This window comes from Leptopilina boulardi, unplaced genomic scaffold, assembly GCF_019393585.1.
Source record: "Leptopilina boulardi isolate dan_hultmark-lab unplaced genomic scaffold, ZJU_Lbou_2.1 LbouV2_172, whole genome shotgun sequence".
Taxonomy (NCBI): Eukaryota; Metazoa; Arthropoda; class Insecta; order Hymenoptera; family Figitidae; genus Leptopilina; species Leptopilina boulardi.
This window is the reverse complement of record NW_026137721.1, coordinates 1148382-1174117: the sequence shown is the minus strand read 5'-3', so window position 1 is coordinate 1174117 and position 25736 is coordinate 1148382. Positions and strand designations below refer to the sequence as shown.

The following is a 25736-nucleotide window of genomic DNA, read 5'->3' as shown; positions in this document are numbered from 1 at the left end:
AAAGACATGATAGTTGATTTCTATATAAAAAAATTTGTGAACCACCATTATGTGGGATGGGCAAAGATCGATCAATTATCCTCATTGGATGATTGGCTACTGGAAAATGAGTTAGCCTTAATCAAACCTGATTCCTACGAATTATACTTGAATTATGATGAAGTGTTAGAGGATTTTGATGAGGATGAAATTGAAGATGAACCAATAAGAGCCCCAGGAGCATAATAGCTCAACAGTGTAAATAAATTAAATAAAATTTTTTTTTTCTCTCTTTATAAACGAATAAATTTATTTATAAATTAAGAAATTCATTCGTTTAGGGGGGCATTTTGGAGTCAAAATTGAGGAGCCGGATCGTAGAACCGATTCTTCGCTCGAACTCACGCAGAAGTATTGTCCGCCCCTCCACTATACCATCAAATTTTAAAACTCATAAATAAAATATTTAAAAAATATTAGGTTATGCAGAAGAAAAAAATACATATTTTATCTATTTGAAACTTTTTTCTAAAATGTAATTTATTAGTACTAAAAAATGAAAACTGAAAAATTTTTTTTCGAAAATAAATTACTTTTTAATAAATATATCGTCCTTTTTCGGTCAAATATTGACGAAATTTTGTGAAATTTTTTAAGCATACACAATATACACAACAGAAGCCTACAAGCTATAAAAAATAAGAAAAATCACATTATTTATTTATTAAAAAATTTTAAAAGATGTCATTTACAAATAGAGGAATTTCACTTTTCAACACAAAAAAGTATGCGATGAATTTTCAAATTATGAAAACTTCTCGCGAGAAAGTTTTTCCTTTACTAATCAGGAAGTTTTTCCCACAATTTCAAACTGATTCGAATATAAATAAAGAAAATACGAGGAAAATAGCGAAACCGTACTTTCGTTCGCAACGAGAATGTAAAAAGGCAGCCATGTTTGTCGTCGCAATGACACGCGCGCACACACACACACAGCAGCAACTAAGGCTCCCTCAAGTTGCTTACATATATGTGTGTGTGTGCGCGCGCGTGACGTTGCGACGACAAACATGTCATGGCTGCCTTTTTACATTCTCGTTGCGAACGAAAGTACGGTTTCGCTATTTTCCTCGTATTTTCTTTATTTATATTCGAATCAGTTTGAAATTGTGGGAAAAACTTCCTGATTAGTAAAGGAAAAACTTTCTCGCGAGAAGTTTTCATAATTTGAAAATTCATCGCATACTTTTTTGTGTTGAAAAGTGAAATTCCTCAATTTGTAAATGACGTCTTTTAAAATTTTTTAATAAATAAATAATGTGATTTTTCTTATTTTTTATAGCTTGTAGGCTTCTGTTGTGTATATTGTGTATGCTTAAAAAATTTCACAAAATTTCGTCAATATTTGACCGAAAAAGGACGATATATTTATTAAAAAGTAATTTATTTTCGAAAAAAAATTTTTTCAGTTTTCATTTTTTAGTACTAATAAATTACATTTTAGAAAAAAGTTTCAAATAGATAAAATATGTATTTTTTTCTTCTGCATAACCTAATATTTTTTAAATATTTTATTTATGAGTTTTAAATTTTGATGGTATAGTGGAGGGGCGGACAATACTTCTGCGTGAGTTCGAGCGAAGAATCGGTTCTACGATCCGGCTCCTCAATTAATAAATTTTTTTTTTTAAAAAAATTTTTATTTTTTTTTTGTTTCTCTCCATTTTTTTTTTTTGCCAATTAAAATTATTTTTTTTTAAACAAATAAAATTCCCTTTATGTTAAAAGAATTCATTTGTTTAAGGGGGCATTGAAATGGTATTTCAATAGTCAAAAAAATTTTTATTACGAAATAATTATAAATTATTTAAATTATAAATGAATAAATATTAAAAATTAAATTATATAAAGTAATGAAATTAAAACTAGATAAATTGAATTTCTGAAAATAATAGAAAGAGAGAGAAGATATCTATAGATAACACAATGAAAACATAAACAGGAAAAATAATAGAAAGAGAAGGTAGATATAAATACGAATTATGAGAATTATTAATTTAATTTAAATTTAAAGTTTCTTTTTTATAAATAAATAATTTATATGGATTATTATTTAAAGAATAAATTTATTTTATATTTTTTCTTTAAATTATTTGGAAAATAAAATAATAAAAATTATTTTATAAATTGCTGAAATTAATAATAATTGAATAAAATTTTATGTTGCATTAAAGTAAAAATTATTTAAAAATTAATGGTAAAAGTTAAATAATTTTAGAATCAGTATTTTTTGAGAAATTAAAGTTTTTAGAAAATGAAAATCAGTTAGAGAAAAATGATTGACAGCTAGACAATGGCATTGTTCTTGGCGAACGTTAGAAACGGAATTAGAGAGAGAAAAATATCTCTGTCCTTTGAAAATAATTTAAATGTAATTGGCTATTCGAAAATAGACGCCGCGAAAAATCCAAATAGAGGGAGAAATTGGCGGTAAGAAATACATGGGAGAAGCGCCTTGCGTAAAGTGGTGAGGGAAACTCGCGGATTTTCGCTCAATCAATTTGAAATTCCTTACTCACACACTTGCACATTTTGAATTTTACTTACCCCAGAAAATTAAGGGTAGGGACGCAACTATATAAGCCGAGTAAATGCACGTTTCTGTCTCTTTTGTCTGAACAGTTTTAAACTGGTAAGAGCTTTCTTCTATATTTTATTATAAAGAAATTTCAGAACTATACAAATCTACAAAGTCAAGTCTCTCGAACTTGATAGTTACAGATTGTTGGGGGCTTTCTAACGATCTCTACCTAAACGATCTGTATCTCTGGGCGAAAGAGATCTCAAAGATTAAATCGTAATAAAAAAATAAAATTTATTTTAAATGGTTAAATTTGAGAGACCAATTGTTAGGGGCTCTCTAACGATTTCTACCAATACGATTGGTTCTTCTCAAATTAACAATTGATAATTGTTGAAGAGGAAAGTCTGTTGTCAGGGGCCTTCGAAAGATTTCTACCAACACGACAAACTTTCCAAATCTTCAATTAAATAAATGATTATTTAACAACAACAAATATACCAACAAAAATCTTCAAAGTCACGCCACGGAAAATCAATGGTCAGGGGCTTTCTAACGATCTCTACCAACACTGTTGATTTTCCAAGAGTGGTATCAAAGACAAAATCGTAATTCTTGTTTAATATTCTTATATGCCATGTGCATTGCAATAGGCGATCCACATGACAATTTGAAAGATTAAACTATAAGAGATGATCCTGACAACCCCAAAAATTAACTAGAATAGGATATAATTAATTAATTAAATTAATTATCTAGTAGGGTTTTCAGAGATAAATCTATTAAACTTTAATGTATACATCATTGTTTAACAATATTTTGTTAAATTATGATTGGTGATTAAGGTTTAATCTTTTTAATACCAAAAATAGAAAATTTAAAAATAGAATTAGGAGAAACTAACCCTAAAGGTTTTGTTAGGTAAAGTTTATAAAATCCTTAAATAATTCATTTCATATTTTTTTTGTAGATTTTCAAAGCAATAAAAAAACCAATATTCGAAACTTCTTTAACAAGTGATATAATCACTGAATCAAGGTGTGTTAATATTTATTTCTATTTGTTTATAAATATTAAGTTGAATTCAAGTAAATTTTATTCTATTCAGAACTGGGAGAATTAATGAGGAAAGACTCACAATCGTTTATATAAACAAAGAATAACTATATTGTCAGATAGTTTGTTTATTTATATTACTTATACAAAAACAATTAATTCTTTTATTTATTATTTTCTTAGCATCAAATTCTTTGAAACGATAAACAATCAATTGTTTAAACAAGTAAAAGAATTTTGAAAAGTTAATAACAAAAGCTAAAAAACTAAATAATTATTGGAAAGATTCCTCTAATTTAGTTTGAAAAGCGACAACTAACTTAAAAATAAAAGAGAAGAATATAAAAATATAGATATAGAATTTGGTAAAGCAAAAAAAAAAAGAACAAGATAAATACTAGCGTATTTTCATTCATAAATTTTACTACGTGTTTACAATCTTATCTGGTAATATAGTTAGCACGTGTCTCATTATATTAAATAATAGAAATTAAGAATATAATGTCCCTTTAAATTTTGACAATACCATTGTTCCTTTTATATAAGAGATAATGGAATGTGGGTGATACTTCCCTAAACATTTATGTTTATGACTTATCAACCACATGTTTGAACTCATTTGCTTCTCAGAATCGATGTGTCATGTAAATTTAATTAAATTAGAATAAGAAATTACATAATATATTAATAATCCCCGGACTGAGAGCTTATGAATGCTTCAACACTCTGGATCCCACACTCTGGATCCCACACTCTGGATCCCACACTCTGGATCCCACACTCTGGATCCCACACTCTGGATCCCACACTCTGGATCCCACACTCTGGATCCCACACTCTGGATCCCACACTCTGGATCCCACACTCTGGATCCCACACTCTGGATCCCACACTCTGGATCCCACACTCTGGATCCCACACTCTGGATCCCACACTCTGGATCCCACACTCTGGATCCCACACTCTGGATCCCACACTCTGGATCCCACACTCTGGATCCCACACTCTGGATCCCACACTCTGGATCCCACACTCTGGATCCCACACTCTGGATCCCACACTCTGGATCCCACACTCTGGATCCCACACTCTGGATCCCACACTCTGGATCCCACACTCTGGATCCCACACTCTGGATCCCACACTCTGGATCCCACACTCTGGATCCCACACTCTGGATCCCACACTCTGGATCCCACACTCTGGATCCCACACTCTGGATCCCACACTCTGGATCCCACACTCTGGATCCCACACTCTGGATCCCACACTCTGGATCCCACACTCTGGATCCCACACTCTGGATCCCACACTCTGGATCGACTGTTAAAATTAAATAAGTATTAAACGACAAAAGATGCCATTCTGAAATTTGGCACACATAATCAACATACTTTAAACAATTTTTTAAGCAATTTAAAAAAAAAATTAAAATGGTCGAACGTCGTGAAAAATGAATTTGAAAATTACATTTTTACTTTTTTCAATGAAAATTAAAGTTATTTTAAAAACTAACTCCACTACTTTAAAGATCGTTAAATTTACTACAAAATACACAAGTACTTTTTTTTATTTCATTCATTTTAATGGAAATAGCAGCATTTCAAAAATTACGTTTTTTACATGACAAGGTTGGGGTTGTCCGCTTCACGTAGAGCGCCCCATGTACTAATTTTTTTCGTATTCGTCATTTTTTTAAGTTTGTTAATTTGCCGTTGAATGAGGTATGAGTGTCGCGATAATTCGAATTTTTTATTTAATTTGATAATTTTATTTTATATTTTTCATAATTTTGTTTTAATATATTGCATGTTCGACCTTACGTTCTGATTCATATTTCATTTAATTTGTTTAATAATTTCCTTTTGATACAAATATTTTTATTTATCATCTTCTATATATATAGATATTCTATATATGTATATATGTATATATATTTATTTATTTTTGGTTGTTAAATTAAATTTTTAATTAAGGGTCAATCCATTATATTTCGAATGAAGTCGTCGCTGACTAATTTTTAAAAATTATAATACTTTGCAGGAATGATTTTGAAGTTATCAAGATCACGAAATGAAAAGAATTTTATAAAAATTTTAATTATTTATTGCAAAATATGAATTTAAAGTATATGAGGTGCTGAAAACTGTCAATTTTTTAGCCATTAGAAAATATGCAAAAATACGTAGAATTTACCATAAAAAAAAAAAAAATTTTGTAATTTACTAAGAATGAATAAATTTATCATTATCAATTGATGTAATTATTTAAATATGTGAAATAATATATAAAATATGATTTTCAAGTTCGCCTGTCAAATAACCTAAATTTGCAAATTTCATCTATTAAATGTGAGAAAGAGAAGTCATTAAATTGAAAAAAACCTTACCAAATATAAAGTACCTGTGACTAACTTTTAGTTTTTCTTAGCACTTTTTTCCTTTTTTCTTCATAAATGTGAAATAAAAAGCAATAAAAATTGGCACTTTGCTTATTTTCACTATTTTCAAATGTAAATAACTTTCTTGGAGAAAACTGAAAAATTACAAAACTTGGGCAATATCTAATTGATCACTAAACTACACACACTGGAAAAAAATTCGCTTTGATCTCGAAGATACTTTTTGAGATAATTAAGTTTAAACAATTTCAATAATTGTTACAAGTCCAAATGTTAAATCTTGAGTATGGAATTCGTTAGTATCAACAAGAATAAGGCATTTTGCATGCGGAAACAGAAATGTTGTTTCCGAATTTGGAATGAGGGTGTAGGAATATTGTATCAGGAAAGTGAAATTCGGAATCTGGAATCAGAACTGTTTGAGATAATTTGGAAACTCATGAATTTTGCGTTCGAATTTTTGAATGCGTAATGTATTGTATCTGGAATATGGAATCTAAAATGTGGGATCCGGTATGTGGATTTAGGAATGTGAAATTTGTTGAAAAATTTGATCATTTCTTCATTAGTCGGTATATTTATAATAAAAATAATTATTGATGTTTAAAAATTTTGCATTACTGGTACCTATTATTCACAGTATTAGAGACAGTGTTCGATCCATAGAGTTTGAACTAGTTTTTTATTTGGGTAATTTTTCACTGTCTAAATTAATTTAAAAATTGACAAACAATATATTGATAGTAATGCTAATAGTATAAAGTATAGATTGTTAAACTCCATTTATAAAAAAAAGTAATTAGAATTTTTTTTTTACATTTTTGCAAAATAATTTCAGACAGTATAGAAAATATAGTCTTGGTATATGTACAATTTTACCGACACATAATATATTTATCAAAATTAAATTCTTTTTCTTTAAAGTAACAAATAGTATTCAATTTAAATCAAAGTGATTTATAAACTCATTTAAAAATGTTAATAGTTAAATTAATAAAAAGTTTTTTAAAGCAGTACATATGTTACCCAAATTCTGAACAGCATGCGACGCACAAGCGGAGTAGTCTTTCTTCACCGTCCGTGTAGTTCACTAAGTCATCGATCGCCTGTGGAAATTTTCATTTCTGTCTTGCCAGTTGCACTGAGAGGATTAGAATAGTTATTCAACTTTTCTTGATATTTTCAACAAATATATTTTGTTTATTCGAAATGGCAGATAAAGTAGAATCTCCAGCTGTACCTGCAGTTGCAACTCCTAAGAAGGCGGCAACTCCTAAGGCGAAGCAACCTCGCACAAAAGCTGCTCACCCACCAGCATCTGAAATGGTAGTTGCAGCTATCACAGCTTTGAAGGAAAAAGGCGGTTCTTCTCTCCAAGCCATCAAGAAATATATTGCTGGTACTTATGCAGTTGATGTTGAGAAGCAAGCGACTTTTATCAGGAAGTATCTTAAAGCTGCTGTTGCCAACAAGACGCTTATTCAAACCAAGGGAAAAGGTGCTGCAGGATCCTTCAAATTGAATGTCGCCAAAGCTGAGGCCAAGGCAAAAACCAAGACTGCTACAGCTAAACCTAAAGCTGCTGCATCCAAGGCTAAGAAAGTAGCATCTCCGAAGAAGGCTGTAGCTGCCAAGGCCAAGAAAGCTGTTGCCGAGAAGAAAAAGACTCCTAAGGTTGCAGCCAAACCACCCAAGGCCAAGTCTACCACTGCCAAGCCTAAGGTGACCAAGGCTTCTCCCAAGAAAGCAAAGGCACCTGTTACCGCCAAGAAAGCTGCACCAAAACCCAAAAAGACAGTGGCAAAGAAGGTTGCGAAAAAATAAGGAGGGAATGTTATATGACAGTAACATTTTCACAACTCATCGATAACAAACGGCCCTTTTCAGGGCCACAAAATATTTTTTACGTAATGGTTTGTTTTGTTCTTTCAACAAATATTTTATTAAAATACAAATAAATTGCTAAATTACACTAAGTATTATTTTATCATACAATTGAATCAAAATAAAAATTTATTCAGAACTTTAGGGACAACATTAATTTTTCTCCTATTATTTTTTATGAAACATTTTTTTGTTAACATTTTTTGTAGTAAATTTATTTATTTTTTCGAGGCAATATGTCAGATAAATGCTGTAATTTACAAGTACATATTAAATTAATGTAACTGCACTCAAAAAAATATAATAGATTTGACAATTAAGTACTCTGCCTAGTACAATAGGTCATCAACTCAATTTAAAAAGTAGAATTCACTATAAGAAAGTAGTTACAATAACTAAGAATATAGTTGATAGAATGATGTTTTGTAGTTGATCCAACTACAATTTTTAGTAAATTGATCAGCTAATCATTAACTCCATAAAATATATTTAGACATCAAATATCCAATTACAACATTTTAAAAAAGATTACGCCTCCATATTTTATATTTTCATAAAACGTCCATTAATTTAAAGAAATTTTAATAAACTTTATTTACCAGTGAACGACTTCTACAAAATACAAATGATAATTTAGTTATAATTTATCTAACAGTTCAAATTTATCTTAATAAATTATTTTTTATAATGTTAAACCAAAATAATTTCAACGTAAAAAAATGTGTTGGCCCTGAAAAGGGCCGATTGTGTTTGGATGGTGTTGGAAAAAAATTAAGCACGTTCTCCTCGGATACGACGAGCCAATTGGATGTCTTTTGGCATGATGGTGACTCTCTTGGCGTGGATGGCGCACAAGTTGGTGTCTTCGAAGAGACCGACGAGGTAAGCCTCGCTAGCCTCCTGGAGAGCCATCACAGCAGAGCTCTGGAAACGCAAGTCGGTCTTGAAATCTTGAGCGATCTCACGAACCAAACGCTGGAAAGGAAGTTTGCGGATGAGGAGCTCAGTGCTCTTTTGGTAACGACGGATCTCACGGAGAGCGACGGTTCCTGGCCTGTAACGATGGGGTTTTTTCACTCCACCAGTTGCAGGCGCGCTCTTTCTGGCGGCCTTGGTTGCAAGTTGTTTCCTCGGTGCTTTACCACCGGTGGATTTACGAGCGGTTTGCTTGGTACGAGCCATGACGATGTAGTTGGTTCAGTGACTAACACAATAATGATGTTGGGAGGTTTTTTTTTTTTTTTTTTTTTTTGGAAGTGGGGAGAGATGAGAAAATCTTCTAAAGACACCCGGTGGAATTGGGTAATGCCGGATTCACTTGATGTGCATACCGACTAAAAACTCATCTCAGTGGTTGTCAACCAAAGGTTATAAACCAAAGAAGAAGGAGGATACCCGATGTAGTTGAGGCTACATGGGCGTTGACGCATATAGCGAAGCACGAATATTGTGAATTTAAGAAGAATGTGGAGAGATGAGAAGGCAAGGCCTTCTGAAGCGGTCTGTGGTCTTGCTCTTGTAGCGAACGAGCGAGTTGATAGTTGGGTTTGAGTGGTTTTCTATGGAGAGACGAAGGTTTTTGGAGTATGTTTGGGCGGCAGTAAAAATGGATGGGAGGTTTGTTTCTTTCAGGATTTGTTGATTTCGGATAAACCAGGGGAAGTTTAAGGCAGAGCGCAGGAGGCGCATGTATGTCTTTTGTAATCGTGTTAACTGTTGTGGGGTGGCAGAGCCCCAGATGGGGATTGCGTAGGTACATATGCTACGGATGATAGCGTTGAAGGCGCGGATTTTTGTGGACTGGGAGACGTGAGGGTTGCTAAAGAAAGGTTTTAGCGATATGAAGGCGCCATTGGCTTTACTGCGAACTGAGGTTATGTGTTTGGACCAGGTAAATCTCTTGTCGAAGATGACACCAAGGTATTTGGCAGAGGAGCTCCACTTAATTGGGAGAGATTTTACTATAGGATTTGGAGGGGAGCGCATACGGCGAGAGTGATGTTGGGAGGGGGGGGAAATGCTGTATTTATAGACTTTTGCCTCCCATTGTTGAATAAGCTGCTGACAGGAAGGGGAGTTCTAGACACTTGATTGGTAGATTGAATTGTGGTGGGAGAAATGTGCAACACGATGTTATAAAATAACGCTCACTTCCCCCTCCACGCATTCTCAGTTTGTTCTTCGTTCGAGTTTGACGTAGAAACTTTATTTTCTGAAAAATGACTGGTCGCGGAAAGGGAGGTAAAGGTTTAGGAAAAGGAGGAGCAAAGCGGCATCGCAAAGTTTTGCGTGATAACATCCAAGGTATCACCAAGCCAGCCATCCGTCGTTTGGCTCGTCGTGGTGGAGTGAAACGTATCTCCGGATTGATCTACGAGGAAACTCGTGGTGTTCTCAAAGTGTTCCTTGAGAACGTGATCCGTGACGCCGTCACTTACACCGAGCACGCCAAGAGGAAGACCGTCACCGCCATGGACGTCGTCTATGCTTTGAAACGTCAAGGCCGCACCCTTTACGGTTTCGGCGGTTAAATTTTCCTGTCATATTACAAAACAATCGGCCCTTTTCAGGGCCACAAAATTTTCTGACTTTGGAATGCTTTTTTTAAAACATGTTTTCAAGACAAAAAGATAGTTTTCTATTGTTGATAATTGATTTTATTAGTAAAAATTTCATTGTTCCTTCGTTATTGCAGGAAAATATGTTATAGAGAGTATAGTAGTACGAACACAACGAAGGTTCGAAACAGCATCAGAATCACGGACTTTTTAATTCAAATCTTTAGTTTTTATATTGTTATCCCTACTTAATTTTTGGGCGGAAGGGGGAAATTCGGGGGGGATTGCTAGGGATGACTTTGCGTGGGCGTATCTTTAAGATTAGGGTGTCTTGAAAAAGTGGGGAACTATAGTTTACACTATTTTTAAAAGATGGAGCCAAGATTCACTTTTTAAACGAATTTGCAAAATTCTTAAAATTATTTATAAAATACATGATTTTATGATTATTTAATTACATAATATTGAAAATTTACGCATTTAATTACACATACATACTTTTTTATACATATATATATAAAAGAAAGAAGTAAAATTAATTATATTATAATTAAATGACAATAGTTAAAAACTTTTTATAACATATAAAATTTCTATTACTTATAGTCTAAACGATCAATTATTCTCATAATAATGTTTAAAACTTGAATATCAATCTAAATTGTTAATTAAAAATTCCAAACTTTAATATGAAAACTTAACTAATAATTAAATAAGAAATATTTTGAAGAATTATTTAAAATTATTTATGATTCACTAATTCAACGTGTGAGATCCCTGTGGGCAAAAAACCATGTTCGTTCTAAAAACGTTTTAAGGACGTTCTTAGAACGTTTTATGTCCGCCAAATAATGTTCTGGAACATTTTAAGAACATGGATGTCCAAATAATGTTCCAGAACATTATTTGGTGGACATGAAACGTTCTTAAAACGTTTTTAGAACGAACATGGTTTTTTGCCCACAGGGAGGAGACGTGGTTTAGATAGAACAGATGTTTTTCCATGTAGAATTGATACAAAATTTACAAATAAAAATTAATAGGAAAATAGCACATAACGTTGAAAATCTAATAAAATAACGCAGGACGTTACTCAGTGGTTCAACTTTGTGAATTTTTAATGGATTAACTATTCTTCACCAAGAAGGTTCGTAGATGCGTTTTCTGGGTTCTTCGAATTTAGATACTTTGTTCTCTTTTCAATTTTTTTACAATATAATATGTATATATATTTATCAAAAAAAAAAAAAAAGAATTTAATTTTTTATTATAAACATGACACTTTAAACATACTGTAACCTCGTAAAAATATACTTTATAGACAATAAATTACGTCACTGATGAAGGCTCCCATTTGAGCAGAAACGTCTGACAATTTTTTAAAAAAAGAAAAAGTTTTCTTTATTTGATACTAAGATTTTGCAAAAAAATTTAGAGTGGGCCGATAAGTTTTATAGATTTAAATAAACATTTAAACACCGCGCGCAGCATTGTCCACATTTCTGAAAGATAAAAAAAATGTAAAATTGTTAAAAAAAATTTTTTTTTACTTTTTTGGAACCTGAAATCATATTTCACTATGAAAAATGAAAAAAATTAATTCCCAACTAGCACGCAATATTACTGTAATATTACAGTGATATTAAAATGTCCGCCTGATGGTGATATTACCGGGTAATGTTACAGTAATATTACAGATTGATTTAAGTTACTCATAAAGCATCACAATCATAAATATATTGTAAGTCAGTATGACTTGTTGGTAAAACTCTGGACTTGTGTGCCTTGAGTTCGGGGTTCGATTCTCCGGTTGGGTACATTTTTTTCGTAAAATAATATTCTTCTAATATTAATGCAATATTATCGTGCATTATTACCTTAATATTACGGTATCGTATTACTGTAATGTTACTGTAATATTACAGTAATAATACCTTAATATTACCGTGTAATATTAAAGTAACATTATCCAGTAATATTACTATGAAGCGGACATTTTAATATCACTGTAATGTAACAGTAATGTTACTGGGTAATATTGCTGTAATATTACGTGCTACTTGGTTTTTTAACAATTTAACAATTTTTTCACTTTTCAGAAATGTGAACAATGTTGCGCGCGGTATTTAAATGTTTATTTAAACTTTGGTGATCGGGTGCAAAAACAAATAATTGAAATCCAAATACTAGATGAATTTTATTTTCATTCAATATGTATATGTGTTGAGAGAAGAGGTTGTGTTCAAGACGAAGGCTCAGATAAGGTACTGACTAAATTGCAATTAGGAAGGGATACATTTAGGTGTAAAAATGAGTCATGTACTGTAGGTACGCCTAATAGGTTTGCAAGTCTAGACTTGCATAAATTGGGAAAAACAAAGTAATAAAAACGGCAGATGTGAAAAGGGTCTACAGCATTTACCTGAACTCTGAATACTCTGAATTTGTACAAAAGTGTCTGCAATAGATAATTTTAAGAATTTAATAAGCTATATTATTTTCTGAACACAACCATTAAAAATCGATATAATTTGTTTATTTAACATAATAAGCCTAAAGAGTAAACATTATTAAATGTGTGTGTGTGTTGTATAAATGTTTGTGTGCTATCTAATATATTTGTTATTTTTTATTTAACAATTAGTTATTTGCTATACGAGTATTAGAAAATATTTGTGTAAGCGTGGGTACGTGTTTAAAATAGTGGCCACAAAACCTATAAACTTGTCGGTCCACTCTAAATTTTTTTGCAAAATCTTAGTATTTCCAGGTATGTTTATAAAAAAAAATTTTTTTAAATCATTAATTTGTTTATATGAAAAATGGTTATTTTTTAATAAAAAATGAAAAAAAAAATTTTGTGAATATTATTGAGAAGTAAAAGAAAAACTAATTTATAGTAATTTAATTAATATTAAATGTAAAATATTTTTTGGTTAACAGAATGATATGCTCAAAATAGTTTGAGATATATTTAAAAAGTAAATTAGATAGAAAACGCGTTTCATTCATGCGTATTATCAATTATGGGACCGTTCACAAATTAAAACGTAACGTTTTTCTGAGAAAATTTTAACCCCCCCCCCAACCCCATGTAACACACTGTTACATATTTACTTTAGCGCCATTTTTTTGCTGAACGTAACAGATAACTTGACCCCCCTCCCCTTTAAAATGTTACGTAATTTGTGAACACTCCTTATGTAATAGACTATTTACATTTTTCAGAAGGAAAATTTGTACCCCTTAGCTGATTTATGCTACTTGTACTTGTTTATTTTTTTTTTGAATTTTTATTTTTATTGGTAATAACAACAATAATAAATATTTTGCTAATAACAGCAAAATTATTATTTATTCGAAATTATTGTTTATGCTATTAATAACAAAATGTTTTTTAAATAAGTTCCTGAAATTAAGTGAACATGAACAATAGGTAAAAGAATAAAAAATATTAGGACCAAAAATAGAAAAAACAACATATCTTTAAAATTCAATAATCAGATTTAACAGTAATCACAGTAATTAAATTAGAAATAATTTTTCCTAATTCGAGCTACTCTTCCTGACTACTCGCATTATGAGCGTTTACTTTTTCTTGAAATTAATCTTTCGCATAACGTAACATTTTAAAGGCGAGGGGGGTCAAGTTATCTGTTACGATCAGCAAAAAAATGGCGCTAAAGTACATATGTAACAGTGTGTTACATGGGGTTGGGGGGGGGTTAAAATTTCCCCAGAAAAACGTTACGTAATTTGTGAACGGTCCCATAATTGATAATACGCATGAATGAAACGCGTTTTATATCTAATTTAATTTTTAAATATATCTCAAACTATTTTGAGCATATCATTCTGTTAACCAAAAAATATTTTACATTTAATATTAAATAAGAATTATATTGTTCGCAAGTTTGAATAGGAATTATATAGCACGGAAATTTAAATAAGAATTGTATTGCACGGAAACTTGAATAAGAATTGTATAGCACTGAACTTTCAATAAGACTTATATGGCACGAAAATTTGAATAAGACTTATATTGCATTGCAGTTTCAAAAAGCATTATATGAACGGGATAAATAATTTATAATAGGTTTTAACTGTTTATAAATAAAAGTTTGGGATTATATTCTTCTTTTGCTATTTTACTTGATTTATGACAATTCTGTGTATATTGTTTATATTAAACATATGCTCAAACAAGAATTTGAGAATAATTAAAGCGTGAAAGAATTATTTTACATTAGTCATGTTTTTCACGAGTATCTGAATATTTCCATTTAGAAGAAATAGAAGATTATTTTAAATCTGTTTAACATTTCAGTATTTAAGTTTAGCGCTATATCTCGTTAGTTCGAGATGTCGAAAATGAATAAGGTTATTCAAGTTGGGTGGGGGAAATCCAAGATGGTTGCTTGCTGGTGCACCTATCAGCATTCATTCCCACGAGAAATTTCTCGTGGGAATGAATGCTGATAGGCTGATAGGTGCACCAGCCATCATCCATCTTGGCTTTCCCCCACCCAACTTGAATAACCTTATTCTAACAAGATGTTACGAAAGCCAGTATAGTGCCAAACACAACTTAACTTAACTTAACTTAAGATGTTACGAGCCAAGTTGTATATTTAATTGCGCAAGCGCAATTTCACTCGTTATTTGTGGATTCAGCCTTAGTGTTAATCATTAAGATGAACCGGGAAAGTTTAAATAATTACACAATTAATTTCCGTTAAAACGGAGGGAAAATCCTCTTGAAGACGAACAATAATAATTAGATAACGAATTAACCAATTATTAATTGTTCCAACTTCTAGATTAAAACCCAAGCTTTTCTTAAATATAGAAGGAGACAAATACAAAGTTGACTTGGAGCGAACTCGACAAGTCAAAGGCAAGATAAGATCTGACGTAAAGCCAAGAAGACTAGAAACAGGAGGAATAACTCCGGTGGTGGGGGTGAAGCAAATTCGGAGGACAATGAAGGACTCCGGTAGTTTGCGCAGTAGTGAAAAAATGAAACATCCGCGCATACATGTGTGAATGCTTCTCGAGCGTTTGCCGAGCAGACGATATATTGAATGTATCATCATGATAGTGAGGTTAAAAATATTAAGCAAGAAATCAAAATGAAAGTGCTACAAAACATTATAACATGTTGTAATTTTATTTAAAAGTAAATCTGACCGGGAAAATAATAAATCAAAATGCTTGTTGCAAATAAAAAGATTTTTGTTATCACATGTTCCGTTTTTAAGGTTATGACCAACAGCATTTATCCAAACATCTCTCACTTTCTGTAAAATATAACAATAGATACTAAATAAACGTAAAACTTTTGCATTTACTATTTTTAATGAGAAAATTATTTATAATAATAAATTAAATGAGTTTCAAATTTATAACTTACCTCGTCCTTTGGAAATTTAAATAAGTGCTTATCACCACTATCACCTTTATTTGAGCAATTCATAACACAGCAACTTGAAGGCATTTTTACATTACAATTTATTTTCTATTTATCACAATTTTTAACATTGCACACAACAAAATTATCCAACGATTGCAAATTTCTGTTCCACGTGATTTCTTTCAAACAGGTAAACAAAACATAAGTTAGCAGAAATCATGTCAGTATGCGCAGAAACGTAATTTGGTCTACTGCACAAACTGCTTGCCACCTTCAATGTGCCCGTACATTGCCTCAACGCTCTCTTACCCCCACCACTGGAGTTATTCCTCCTGTTTCTAGTCTTCTTGCGTAAAGCATAAAGTACAAGTAGTGGAGAAGCGCTCAGCTGTGAGTCCATGTGGCTTCTTTGCGCATGCTCTTTATATTTACTTATTCTATGCTGTTTCCAGCAATACTGCACTGCACAACACTACGTATCTTATTTACTATTGGGATCTGAAATACTGCGATACGCCATCTGGTGAGAGCCTTGTTGTGGTGGCCATGTTTTCATTCCGTGTTTCTCTAACATATACAAAAGAAAGTGATAAAAAACCAAGATGGTTGTCACAAGAAGGCTCAGGGGTTGGTCAGTATCGCGTGATTTCTGATCCCAATACACTTTACTAATTATATATTTCAAGGTATATCTTATACATAATATTTATTATATTATAAATATTATAATTAACAATATAACATACTCATACGTATTAATAATTGTAATAATTATTTATTATCTTGTTATTGTGTAAGTAACACACACACACACCACGATTATATATTTAATAATATTTTATAGAGAAGATGATGATTTTTCATTTATATTTTTAATGTAAAAATCTAGTTGATATAAAATATTTCTTTACAAATATTTTATCCTTTGTTTGATCAATACCACAACTTTTCCAAGTGGATTTTTTATGATCTTTAAGGGTTTTTATTTCATGGTTGGGATTAAAGGAAAGTTAGAATCATATTCCTTTTTGCTATTTTACTTAATTTATGACTTTTCTTAGAACTGTTTATATTCTTTGATTTGAGAATTAGACTTGAAAATACTTAAAACGTGACGGTATTAGTTTACAATTAGTTTAACTTTTTATAGTTTCCTCAATTGCTAAATTTATGTGAGAATTAATTGTAGAATACAAAAATATTAATTATTTAATATTTTGAATATTTATTATTTAGCGCGTAAATATCGTTAATTCGAGATATCGAAAAGTTATTCGAGCGAGAATATAGTCGCTCGTTACAAAGAACATAATCGCTTATAATGGCTTTGTCACATGGAGCAGATTTGCAGAATAGATTTTAACCAATCAAAATGGAGTCTCTTACAGCAAATGTTACCTTTTTGTAACAGACAAAATTTTTATTGGTTAAAATACCTTCAGCTGGATTAGTTTCGATTGTCCCCACTCGCCATGATTTTCTTCAACTACCGCACCCTGCTCTAGTAAAAATTTAGTGACTTTATTGTTAAAATTAAGTTACTAACCTTTCACTAGAGCAGGGTGCCGTAGTTGAAGAGAATGACAAATGGTGAGTGGAGACAATGGAAACCAACCGCATAGTGTCGCTTCTACATTTAATAGCATACTGCCAGCTAAACAAAATCAATGTCCTCACGAACAATGAAATTTTTACTAACAAAATCAATCAACAGGAAACTATTTTTTTGTCTTGAAAACATGTTTTAAAAAAAAGAATTCCAAAGTTAGAAAATTTGGTGGCCCTGAAAAGGGCCGATTGTATGCAGATGATGATGACGTGTATATTTAACCGCCGAAACCGTAAAGGGTGCGGCCTTGACGTTTCAAAGCATAGACGACGTCCATGGCGGTGACAGTCTTCCTCTTGGCGTGCTCGGTGTAAGTGACGGCGTCACGGATCACGTTCTCAAGGAACACTTTGAGAACACCACGAGTTTCCTCGTAGATCAATCCGGAGATACGTTTCACTCCACCACGACGAGCCAAACGACGGATGGCTGGCTTGGTGATACCTTGGATGTTATCACGCAAAACTTTGCGATGCCGCTTTGCTCCTCCTTTTCCCAAACCTTTACCTCCCTTTCCGCGACCAGTCATTTTTGCAGATAATAAAGTTCGTACGTCAAACTCGAACGAAGAACAAACTGAGAATGCTTTTCCCGGGAAGTAAGCATTATTTTATAACATCGTGTGGCACACTTCTCCCACCACAATTTCAATCTACCAATCGTGTTGCTAGTTTCCCCTCCCTTTAGCTGCTTATTGAACAGAAGGGTCGAAAGTCCATAAATACAGCATTTTTCCCGCAAAATTTCATTGTTTTGTTAGTCTCCGAACTTGCAGCATCGTCATGGCACGTACCAAGCAAACCGCTCGTAAATCCACCGGTGGTAAGGCACCAAGGAAACAACTCGCCACCAAGGCCGCCAGAAAGAGCGCGCCTGCAACTGGTGGAGTGAAAAAACCCCATCGTTACAGGCCAGGAACCGTCGCTCTCCGTGAGATCCGTCGTTATCAAAAGAGCACTGAACTCCTCATCCGCAAGCTTCCTTTCCAACGTTTGGTCCGTGAGATCGCTCAAGATTTCAAGACCGACTTGCGTTTCCAGAGCTCTGCTGTGATGGCTCTCCAGGAGGCTAGTGAGGCTTACCTCGTCGGTCTCTTCGAAGACACCAACTTGTGCGCCATCCACGCCAAGAGAGTCACCATCATGCCAAAAGACATCCAATTGGCTCGTCGTATCCGAGGAGAACGTGCTTAAGTTTTTTACAACAACCTTCAAAAATACAATCGGCCCTTTTCAGGGCCAACACATTTTTTTACGTTGAAGTACTCTTGTTCTTTTCAGATATTTTTTTATAGTTTGTCTACTTATTTAGTTTCATTTACTACACACAACTTTTTAAAATCAGTTGAGGAACTATAGTATCAGGCAAGGTAGTTTATGGTAGTCAAATATATTGGTTTTTTTTAGTATATTTATTTTTTATTTAATTATAATTTTATATTTTCAATTTTTATTGGTATATACTTACTCGTAAGAAACAGAATTTTTTTTGGTCAGGGAAAAGACGATATTTGTAAAACCTGCTCCCCACCTTATTTTTCTAGTGGACATTAGTAATCTTTATAAATATAAGCAAAAACAAGATTAAAATCAATATTGTTTACAATTTTCTTTATACAGCATGTTATAGAAAGTTTTTATATTTATAAGACATCCATTTCTAGAAAAGGAATCTAATAATTACATAACTATTTTAGGTATGATTTTAAAATTAAAAATTTATCATGTTTTCTTTCTGTATTTTGATATTATTATATCCAGAAAAGAGTCGAAATTTTTTAATTTGAAGAAAATCTAAATGATTTAAATTCAATATAGATATCTCTTTTAACAATAGTTTTTAACTTTTAGTCTTAAAATAATTTGTCTTAAAATTTTTAAAAGTTTTAAATACTAAATTATTTTTTTTTTATTTCTTTGTAAAACATAAATTAAATAGAAGTAGGTATGTAATTAATTAAAAATATAATAGTGTTTATTATAATTAATGTTAATAAAAATGATTCTGCTTATTTTATTTCAAGATTTTACAATTAATTTTAATAACTCTTATTTTTAAATGAAATTTAAAGTAGCATAAGATTATATTCTTTTACTTGTTAATAATTAAAATCCAATAATATTTAGCAATGAAAATCAAAGTAACCATAATTATTAATTAAAAATTTAATTTATTATTAATATTTATACATTACATTTATTACGTTACTGTTAATAATGTAGTAATAATACTTATCGTACTTAGTTAAAAGTTTTTTTATATTTTGTCTTTATATTCAAATTTAAGATTTTTTTAAAATGGTCTAAAAAACCAGGAAAAGTTATGGAATTTAAAAGTTTTCTTTTTGTAGCAACTCTGTATTATTTGGACGATATGTTTAATTGTCATATAATTAATAAATATTTAAATACAAACTTCAAATAATATATAATATACTATATCACATTAAATAATGCACTTTTAAAATTCATTCTATTGATTAGTATATATGCTAAAAGTAGTAAATATAGGAGTTATAATCGAGACGCGCGAAAATATTTTTGCAGTTCTTGGGTCTATAGTTAAAATTAAATTTCTAAAAAAAAAAAAATTTTTAATTTATAAATATACATATAACAATGCTAACACAATTTTTTAATTTTTTCATTATTGATCAAGACATGCACTCTAAACGTTTGCTTTCCATTTCAAAAGTTAGAACTGATGCTGAACTTTAACATTTCGTAAGACCTTCAGTTTACTGTTAACAAAAAAATAAATTAAATATCCATAACCAGAAATAAATAGAGAATTGATTTGAAAAATTAAATTTTTAATAAAAGAATTTGTTGACGTATTTTTTATAATTTTCGAAACTTGATACGCCTGACAGTTGAAAGCAGAGCTTCGAAAAATGCTAAATTTTACCGAAGAATGATATAAAAGTATAATGTATTTTTTATAAGTCAAAAAGTACAATAATCGTAAAATTGAAATTAAAAATATTTACAACAATATGTCAAAGCTTTAACACTTAAAATTTGACAAATTTTTTGAATGTCGTTCCCAAGTTATCAAGAATTCGAACGGCAAGCGGCCTAAGAGCTCATGGGACTTTCTTCACCGTCCGTGCAATTCAATAGGTCACCGATCGACTAAAAAAATTATTACTACTGTCTCACCAGTTGCGTCGAGAGTATATCAAGAGTTCTTAAACTTTTTTCCGAAATTTCATTATCGAAATGACTGATAAAGTAGAATCACCAGCTGCGCCTGCAGTTGCAACTCCTAAAAAGGCTGCAGCTGCAAAGGCAAAAAAGCCACGCGCTAAAGCCAGTCATCCACCAGCATCCGAGATGGTTAATGCAGCCATCGCATCTTTGAAGGAAAGAGGTGGCTCTTCCCTGCAAGCCATCAAGAAATACATCGCTGCCACCTACAAAGTCGATGTCGAGAAGCAAGCCCCTTTCATCAGAAAGTATTTGAAAGCTGCAGTTGCCAATAAGGCCTTGATTCAAACCAAGGGAAAGGGTGCTGCAGGATCCTTCAAATTGAACGTCACCAAGGCTGAAGGTAAAACTAAGCCCAAGGCTAAGACTCCTGCTGCTAAACCCAAAGCTGCTGCTCCTAAGGCTAAGAAAGCAGCTTCTCCGAAAAAGGCTGTGGCAGCCAAGACCAAGAAAGCTGTTGCCGAAAAGAAGAAGACCCCGAAAGTTGCGGCAAAACCACCAAAGGCAAAATCCACCGCTGCCAAACCTAAAACCACTAAAGCTGCTCCAAAAAAGGCAAAAGCTTCCCCGAAGAAAGCTGCAGCACCAAAAGCAAAAAAGCCCGCGGCAAAGAAGGTTGCCAAGAAGTAAGAAGGTGAAAATGTTATTCTTATGACATTTTCAAAGGATGATTGTAAACAAACGGCCCTTTTCAGGGCCACCACACGTTTTATACGAAGGAATTTGTTTTGATCTTTTAATCATAATTTACAGTTTATTATAATAGAATGTATTAATTTATATGTAGAATGTTATAATTTTTTAAATTTCCATTTCAAGGTAAATATTATACAATAAAGTAATTGTTAAAATTTTGAAAATAATTTATTTCGGAAATTCTCATAAAGTGGTGACATTTTGTTTAGAAAAAAATTAATTTTCATTTTAGTAGTACAATTTTTTCTACTATCTATTATCACTTTGATAAAATTCAACAAACACACTGTTTGAAGTATTATTTATTTCGACTTTTATAGATTTCTTATTCTATGCTGTATCCAGTATTACTATAATCCTACACTACGTCCTTTACACTTACCGTTTTATATATTTTAAAGCATAATACTCATAACATAAGCTTGTATGAAGTGGAGTAATTTTTTTTTTTTATTTCACAACTTTTTCGAGTGGATTTCTTATATTTTATAGCTAGGATTAAAAGAAAGTTGTAAGCCTATTTCCTTTCGCTATTTTAATTAATTTACGACTTTGTTAAGAAGTGTTTATTTTATTGGACTAGTGCCTGCGACGGCCTTTGCCCGTCTCCGTTTGCTTCTATTCTTTGTCCATTCAATGTAATTTTTAATTTATGTTTTATAATTTATTACAATTATTTTATTAAATATTTAAAAATATTGTTAACAAAATGCAAAATGGCATGTAATTATAGAGAAAGTTTCAAACAGAAAAATAATAATCTGTTATATTTGTATTCTGAAAATGATAATCATTTTTTTTAAAACTAAAAACACTTTTTTATTCAAGGTAATATTATTTTCATAATAATTTAATTTATTTCAATTATTTTATATTTTGTCTTGGGCCAATCAGATGATTTCAACTAAATGTAGGTTATGTTCGTTTCAGATTCATGACAGCTGCAAACATTTACAACAAATAAATGCTTTGCAAGTGTATATTTATTGCATTTAAGTAAGTTATGCAAAATGTATATTATGTAGAACAATAATTTAAGGTGATTTTCATAAAATGATTATTGATTTAGATGCTAGAAAGCAAAGTTCATTTTTTCAAGCATCGAGATATTTTGATACATTTTTATGTGCTTTGCATGCACTATCTTTTTTAAAAAAGGATATGAGAATTAGATTTTGGAAATATAATTATAGAAAATAACGAGCTTTGGATTTCGACCACAGTTTGCATCTTTTTACAAAATTGTATTTACACTTTTTTAAAAAATCAAATTTTTTAGGAATAATAATAATTGTCAACACACTGAGAAAACTATATGTTTGATTCAAACATATTTTGTTTGAATTAAACTTAAAATGTTTTTGATATACAGTCAAACGTATTTAAGTTTACTTTAAACATATTTTTTGGTCGATAGAATAGCATATTTTTTAAGTTTAATTCAAACATATTATAATTTTGATTTGAAATATGAAGTTTTTAAGCATATTTTATGTTTAATTCAAATATAATTTTTCTTAAATCAAACAGAACATTCAAACAAATAATATGTTTAAATTAATATGGTAGATATTTTCAATATATTAAATTTAAACATACAAACTGTGTTGAATCAATCAAAATCATTTTAACTGGTGTTTATGTTTGAAACAAATAATTCTTTTTCTCAGTGCAGTACAAATAATCAGCATCTACGAATATATTGCCGAAACACGTTGTCAGATCAATCGGCTCAAATAGACAGTCATGGTTAGTGTTAAATATGCAAGGAACTAAAGATTCACACGTAAAAAATATTTGTTGGCCCTGAAAAGGGCCGATTGTTTGAGAGAGGATGTTGGTAGAATTTTAAGCTTTCTTTTCGGTTTTCTTGGGCAAAAGCACAGCCTGGATGTTGGGAAGAACACCACCCTGAGCAATGGTGACTCCAGAAAGAAGTTTGTTCAATTCCTCGTCATTCCTGATGGCAAGTTGGAGATGACGGGGGATGATTCTGGTCTTCTTGTTATCACGAGCGGCATTTCCTGCCAATTCCAAAACTTCAGCAGCCAAGTATTCCATTACTGCTGCGAGGTAGACTGGAGCTCCGGCACCAACTCGCTCAGCGTAGTTTCCCTTGCGCAAAAGACGATGGATACGACCAACTGGGAATTGAAGTCCAGCTCTGTTGGAACGAGTCTTTGACTTTCCCTTGACTTTGCCTCCTTTTCCACGTCCGGACATTTTTTCGATTTAGTTTAGTAGCAAAGAAACGAACAACTCAAAGGTTGGATGACTAATACAAAAATTTCTGTAAAATCGACTATTTATGCACTTCCATTAGGGTCCCCCACCACTCTTCTTCTACCACAATACTGTGACAGGTGGGCATTTACAACGAGTGCACGAACCAATCACAATGTAGCATAGCCACTGCGACAGAACATAAAAGAAACCCGGTTTGTGGGCCGAGCATCAATTCACTCCGTATTCTCATTGAGTTTACACGTGTTTGTCTCTGAAAATTCAAAATGCCTCCTAAAGCAAGTGGAAAAGCTGTGAAAAAAGCCGGTAAGGCTCAAAAAAATATCACCAAGACTGACAAGAAAAAGAAGCGCAAGAGGAAGGAAAGTTATGCCATCTACATCTACAAGGTGTTGAAACAAGTTCATCCCGACACTGGAGTCTCCAGCAAAGCCATGAGCATCATGAACAGCTTCGTCAACGACATCTTTGAACGTATCGCTGCCGAATCTTCCCGCTTGGCTCACTACAACAAGAGGTCCACCATCACCTCCCGGGAAATTCAAACTGCTGTCAGGCTTCTCCTTCCTGGTGAACTCGCCAAGCACGCCGTCTCTGAAGGCACCAAGGCTGTCACCAAGTACACCAGCTCCAAGTAAATCTATCTTGATCTCTCCGAAAACAATCGGCCCTTTTCAGGGCCAACATATTTTTTTACGAAGGAATTAATTTTATCTTTAATATTTTAATATATTTTTTTACTTGATTTATAATAGTTAAGAGTAAGATGTTCAAATTTGAATTTTCTTACTCTTCTACGCTCGTTGTCATTCATACCTTCTCTTTTTGCTCCTTTCTAATGCACATTTTTTTATGACAACATGTGGATGAGAAAAGGATAAAAAAGTATACGCATAGGTATCTGACCACAGACCACGAGTGCTCTCAAAAAGCAACTTCAGTTGAGTCTCCATTGGTTGTGCAAACGTGGACGTACTGACGTCACTCATTTGATTTTGTGACGTCAGGAAGTTCACTTTACATATCGACTTGCAGCCAATGAAAACTCACCATTTCACTGAAAGTCCGCATTCCATTTGGCCTTTCTCCAATTGGGATCTGAAATACTGCGATACGCCATCTGGTGAGAGCCTTGTTGTGGTGGCCATGTTTTCATTCCGTGTTTCTCTAACATATACAAAAGAAAGAGATAAAAAACCAAGATGGTTGTCACAAGAAGGCTCAGGGGTGGGTCAGTTTCACGTGATTTCTGATCCCAATATGTTCCTAAATATTTGCGTTCCGTGATTGACGCGTTCGATCGCAAGCGCAGTGACGTCATTAAATCATTGATACCAATCGCGAACAAAAAGTTTGGTTTATGATCCTCTTATCCCTGTTTTCCAACTTTACAATTTTTAATGCAAATGTTTCTCGGCGGCTTTTAATGATTTTAATTATTTAATATTTATAATTAAAAAATTCAGTGTCTTCAAATCATAAACCAAACTTTTTTTTAGCGATTGGTATCAATGCTTTGATAACGTCAGTGTGCTTGCGAACCAACGCGTTAGTCACGCAACGCAAACATTTAGGAATATATTGGAGAAAGGCCTTTAAGGCCTTTCTCCAATAGGAACCTAAACTTTTGCGTTGCGTGACTGACGCGTTGATTTTAGCATTGGTTGCCAATAGCAACCGACGCAATGCATACGCAACGCAAGAGTTTAGGATCCTATTGGAGAAAGGCCTTTATGGCCTCAGCAGAATAGGTCTATCGTTCTCTAACTCATTCTTCCGGTTGCGTTTACGATTTCGGTTACGTTTCTATTCTGCTCTGGCCTTTACAGCGTAAAAGCGGAAAGCATGAGAACGAAAGAGATAGTGAGATATGTTCATCTCTTTCGTTCTCATGCTCTCCGCTTTTACGCTGTCATGGAACGGCACCTTTAAAGAAAAAAAATAAACCTAATTTACTAGAAAAGAAACTAGTTAAATACACAGTAAAATGCAAATTGCTAACAATAATTAATATATAAAATAATAATGATTATCTCTTTATATAAAGAAAAATGTCCTGTAAAAGATGTTAAAAATAGTAACAATAATTTATTGCCTGAAATAAAA

General features: G+C 32.2%; 8 protein-coding genes across 8 annotated transcripts; 4 read left to right on the top strand and 4 right to left on the bottom strand.

The window, feature by feature from the left end:
- The first annotated feature begins 7139 nt into the window (after positions 1-7139).
- Positions 7140-7897, top strand: LOC127277639 (late histone H1-like). Its single transcript, XM_051298936.1, has one exon. The coding sequence runs from the start codon at positions 7227-7229 to the stop codon at positions 7839-7841; it is 615 nt and encodes a 204-aa protein (XP_051154893.1). The 5' UTR covers positions 7140-7226; the 3' UTR covers positions 7842-7897.
- Positions 7898-8622: 725 nt separating this feature from the next.
- On the bottom strand, positions 8623-9123 carry LOC127277635 (histone H3). Its single transcript, XM_051298931.1, has one exon. It carries the CDS (start codon positions 9081-9083, stop codon positions 8673-8675), a length of 411 nt encoding a protein of 136 aa, XP_051154888.1. The 5' UTR covers positions 9084-9123; the 3' UTR covers positions 8623-8672.
- A 953-nt stretch (positions 9124-10076) lies between these two features.
- On the top strand, positions 10077-18723 carry LOC127277638 (histone H3-like). Its single transcript, XM_051298935.1, has 3 exons — positions 10077-10418; positions 10612-10639; positions 18257-18723. The coding sequence occupies exons 1-3, from the start codon at positions 10121-10123 to the stop codon at positions 18672-18674; spliced, it is 744 nt and encodes a 247-aa protein (XP_051154892.1). The 5' UTR covers positions 10077-10120; the 3' UTR covers positions 18675-18723.
- LOC127277637 (52 kDa repressor of the inhibitor of the protein kinase-like) lies at positions 15593-16137 on the bottom strand. The gene is made up of 2 exons (XM_051298934.1): positions 15873-16137; positions 15593-15759 (listed from the first exon to the last, which is right to left on the bottom strand). The coding sequence occupies exons 1-2, from the start codon at positions 15954-15956 to the stop codon at positions 15601-15603; spliced, it is 243 nt and encodes an 80-aa protein (XP_051154891.1). The 5' UTR covers positions 15957-16137; the 3' UTR covers positions 15593-15600.
- On the bottom strand, positions 17668-18063 carry LOC127277636 (histone H4). Its single transcript, XM_051298933.1, has one exon. The coding sequence runs from the start codon at positions 18008-18010 to the stop codon at positions 17699-17701; it is 312 nt and encodes a 103-aa protein (XP_051154890.1). The 5' UTR covers positions 18011-18063; the 3' UTR covers positions 17668-17698.
- Positions 18724-20650: 1927 nt separating the features above from the next.
- On the top strand, positions 20651-21541 carry LOC127277634 (histone H1C-like). Its single transcript, XM_051298930.1, has one exon. The coding sequence runs from the start codon at positions 20703-20705 to the stop codon at positions 21318-21320; it is 618 nt and encodes a 205-aa protein (XP_051154887.1). The 5' UTR covers positions 20651-20702; the 3' UTR covers positions 21321-21541.
- A 1482-nt stretch (positions 21542-23023) lies between these two features.
- LOC127277633 (histone H2A) lies at positions 23024-23650 on the bottom strand. The gene has a single exon (XM_051298929.1). The coding sequence runs from the start codon at positions 23607-23609 to the stop codon at positions 23235-23237; it is 375 nt and encodes a 124-aa protein (XP_051154886.1). The 5' UTR covers positions 23610-23650; the 3' UTR covers positions 23024-23234.
- A 192-nt stretch (positions 23651-23842) lies between these two features.
- Positions 23843-24314, top strand: LOC127277631 (histone H2B). The gene has a single exon (XM_051298928.1). The coding sequence runs from the start codon at positions 23897-23899 to the stop codon at positions 24266-24268; it is 372 nt and encodes a 123-aa protein (XP_051154885.1). The 5' UTR covers positions 23843-23896; the 3' UTR covers positions 24269-24314.
- The last annotated feature ends 1422 nt before the right edge of the window (positions 24315-25736 follow it).

Bases quoted from the DNA above. Each gene is read 5' to 3' on its own strand.
- LOC127277639 (XM_051298936.1), top strand. From the start codon at position 7,227: ATGGCAGATAAAGTAGAATCTCCAGCTGTACCTGCAGTTGCAACTCCT.
- LOC127277635 (XM_051298931.1), bottom strand. From the start codon at position 9,083: ATGGCTCGTACCAAGCAAACCGCTCGTAAATCCACCGGTGGTAAAGCA.
- LOC127277638 (XM_051298935.1), top strand. From the start codon at position 10,121: ATGACTGGTCGCGGAAAGGGAGGTAAAGGTTTAGGAAAAGGAGGAGCA. The intron at 10,419-10,611 runs GTTTCGGCGGTT...AATATGTTATAG, and splicing joins TCAAGGCCGCACCCTTTACG to AGAGTATAGTAGTACGAACA. The intron at 10,640-18,256 runs GTTCGAAACAGC...CCGAACTTGCAG, and splicing joins GTAGTACGAACACAACGAAG to CATCGTCATGGCACGTACCA.
- LOC127277637 (XM_051298934.1), bottom strand. From the start codon at position 15,956: ATGCCTTCAAGTTGCTGTGTTATGAATTGCTCAAATAAAGGTGATAGT. The intron at 15,760-15,872 runs GTAAGTTATAAA...TATATTTTACAG, and splicing joins TTAAATTTCCAAAGGACGAG to AAAGTGAGAGATGTTTGGAT.
- LOC127277636 (XM_051298933.1), bottom strand. From the start codon at position 18,010: ATGACTGGTCGCGGAAAGGGAGGTAAAGGTTTGGGAAAAGGAGGAGCA.
- LOC127277634 (XM_051298930.1), top strand. From the start codon at position 20,703: ATGACTGATAAAGTAGAATCACCAGCTGCGCCTGCAGTTGCAACTCCT.
- LOC127277633 (XM_051298929.1), bottom strand. From the start codon at position 23,609: ATGTCCGGACGTGGAAAAGGAGGCAAAGTCAAGGGAAAGTCAAAGACT.
- LOC127277631 (XM_051298928.1), top strand. From the start codon at position 23,897: ATGCCTCCTAAAGCAAGTGGAAAAGCTGTGAAAAAAGCCGGTAAGGCT.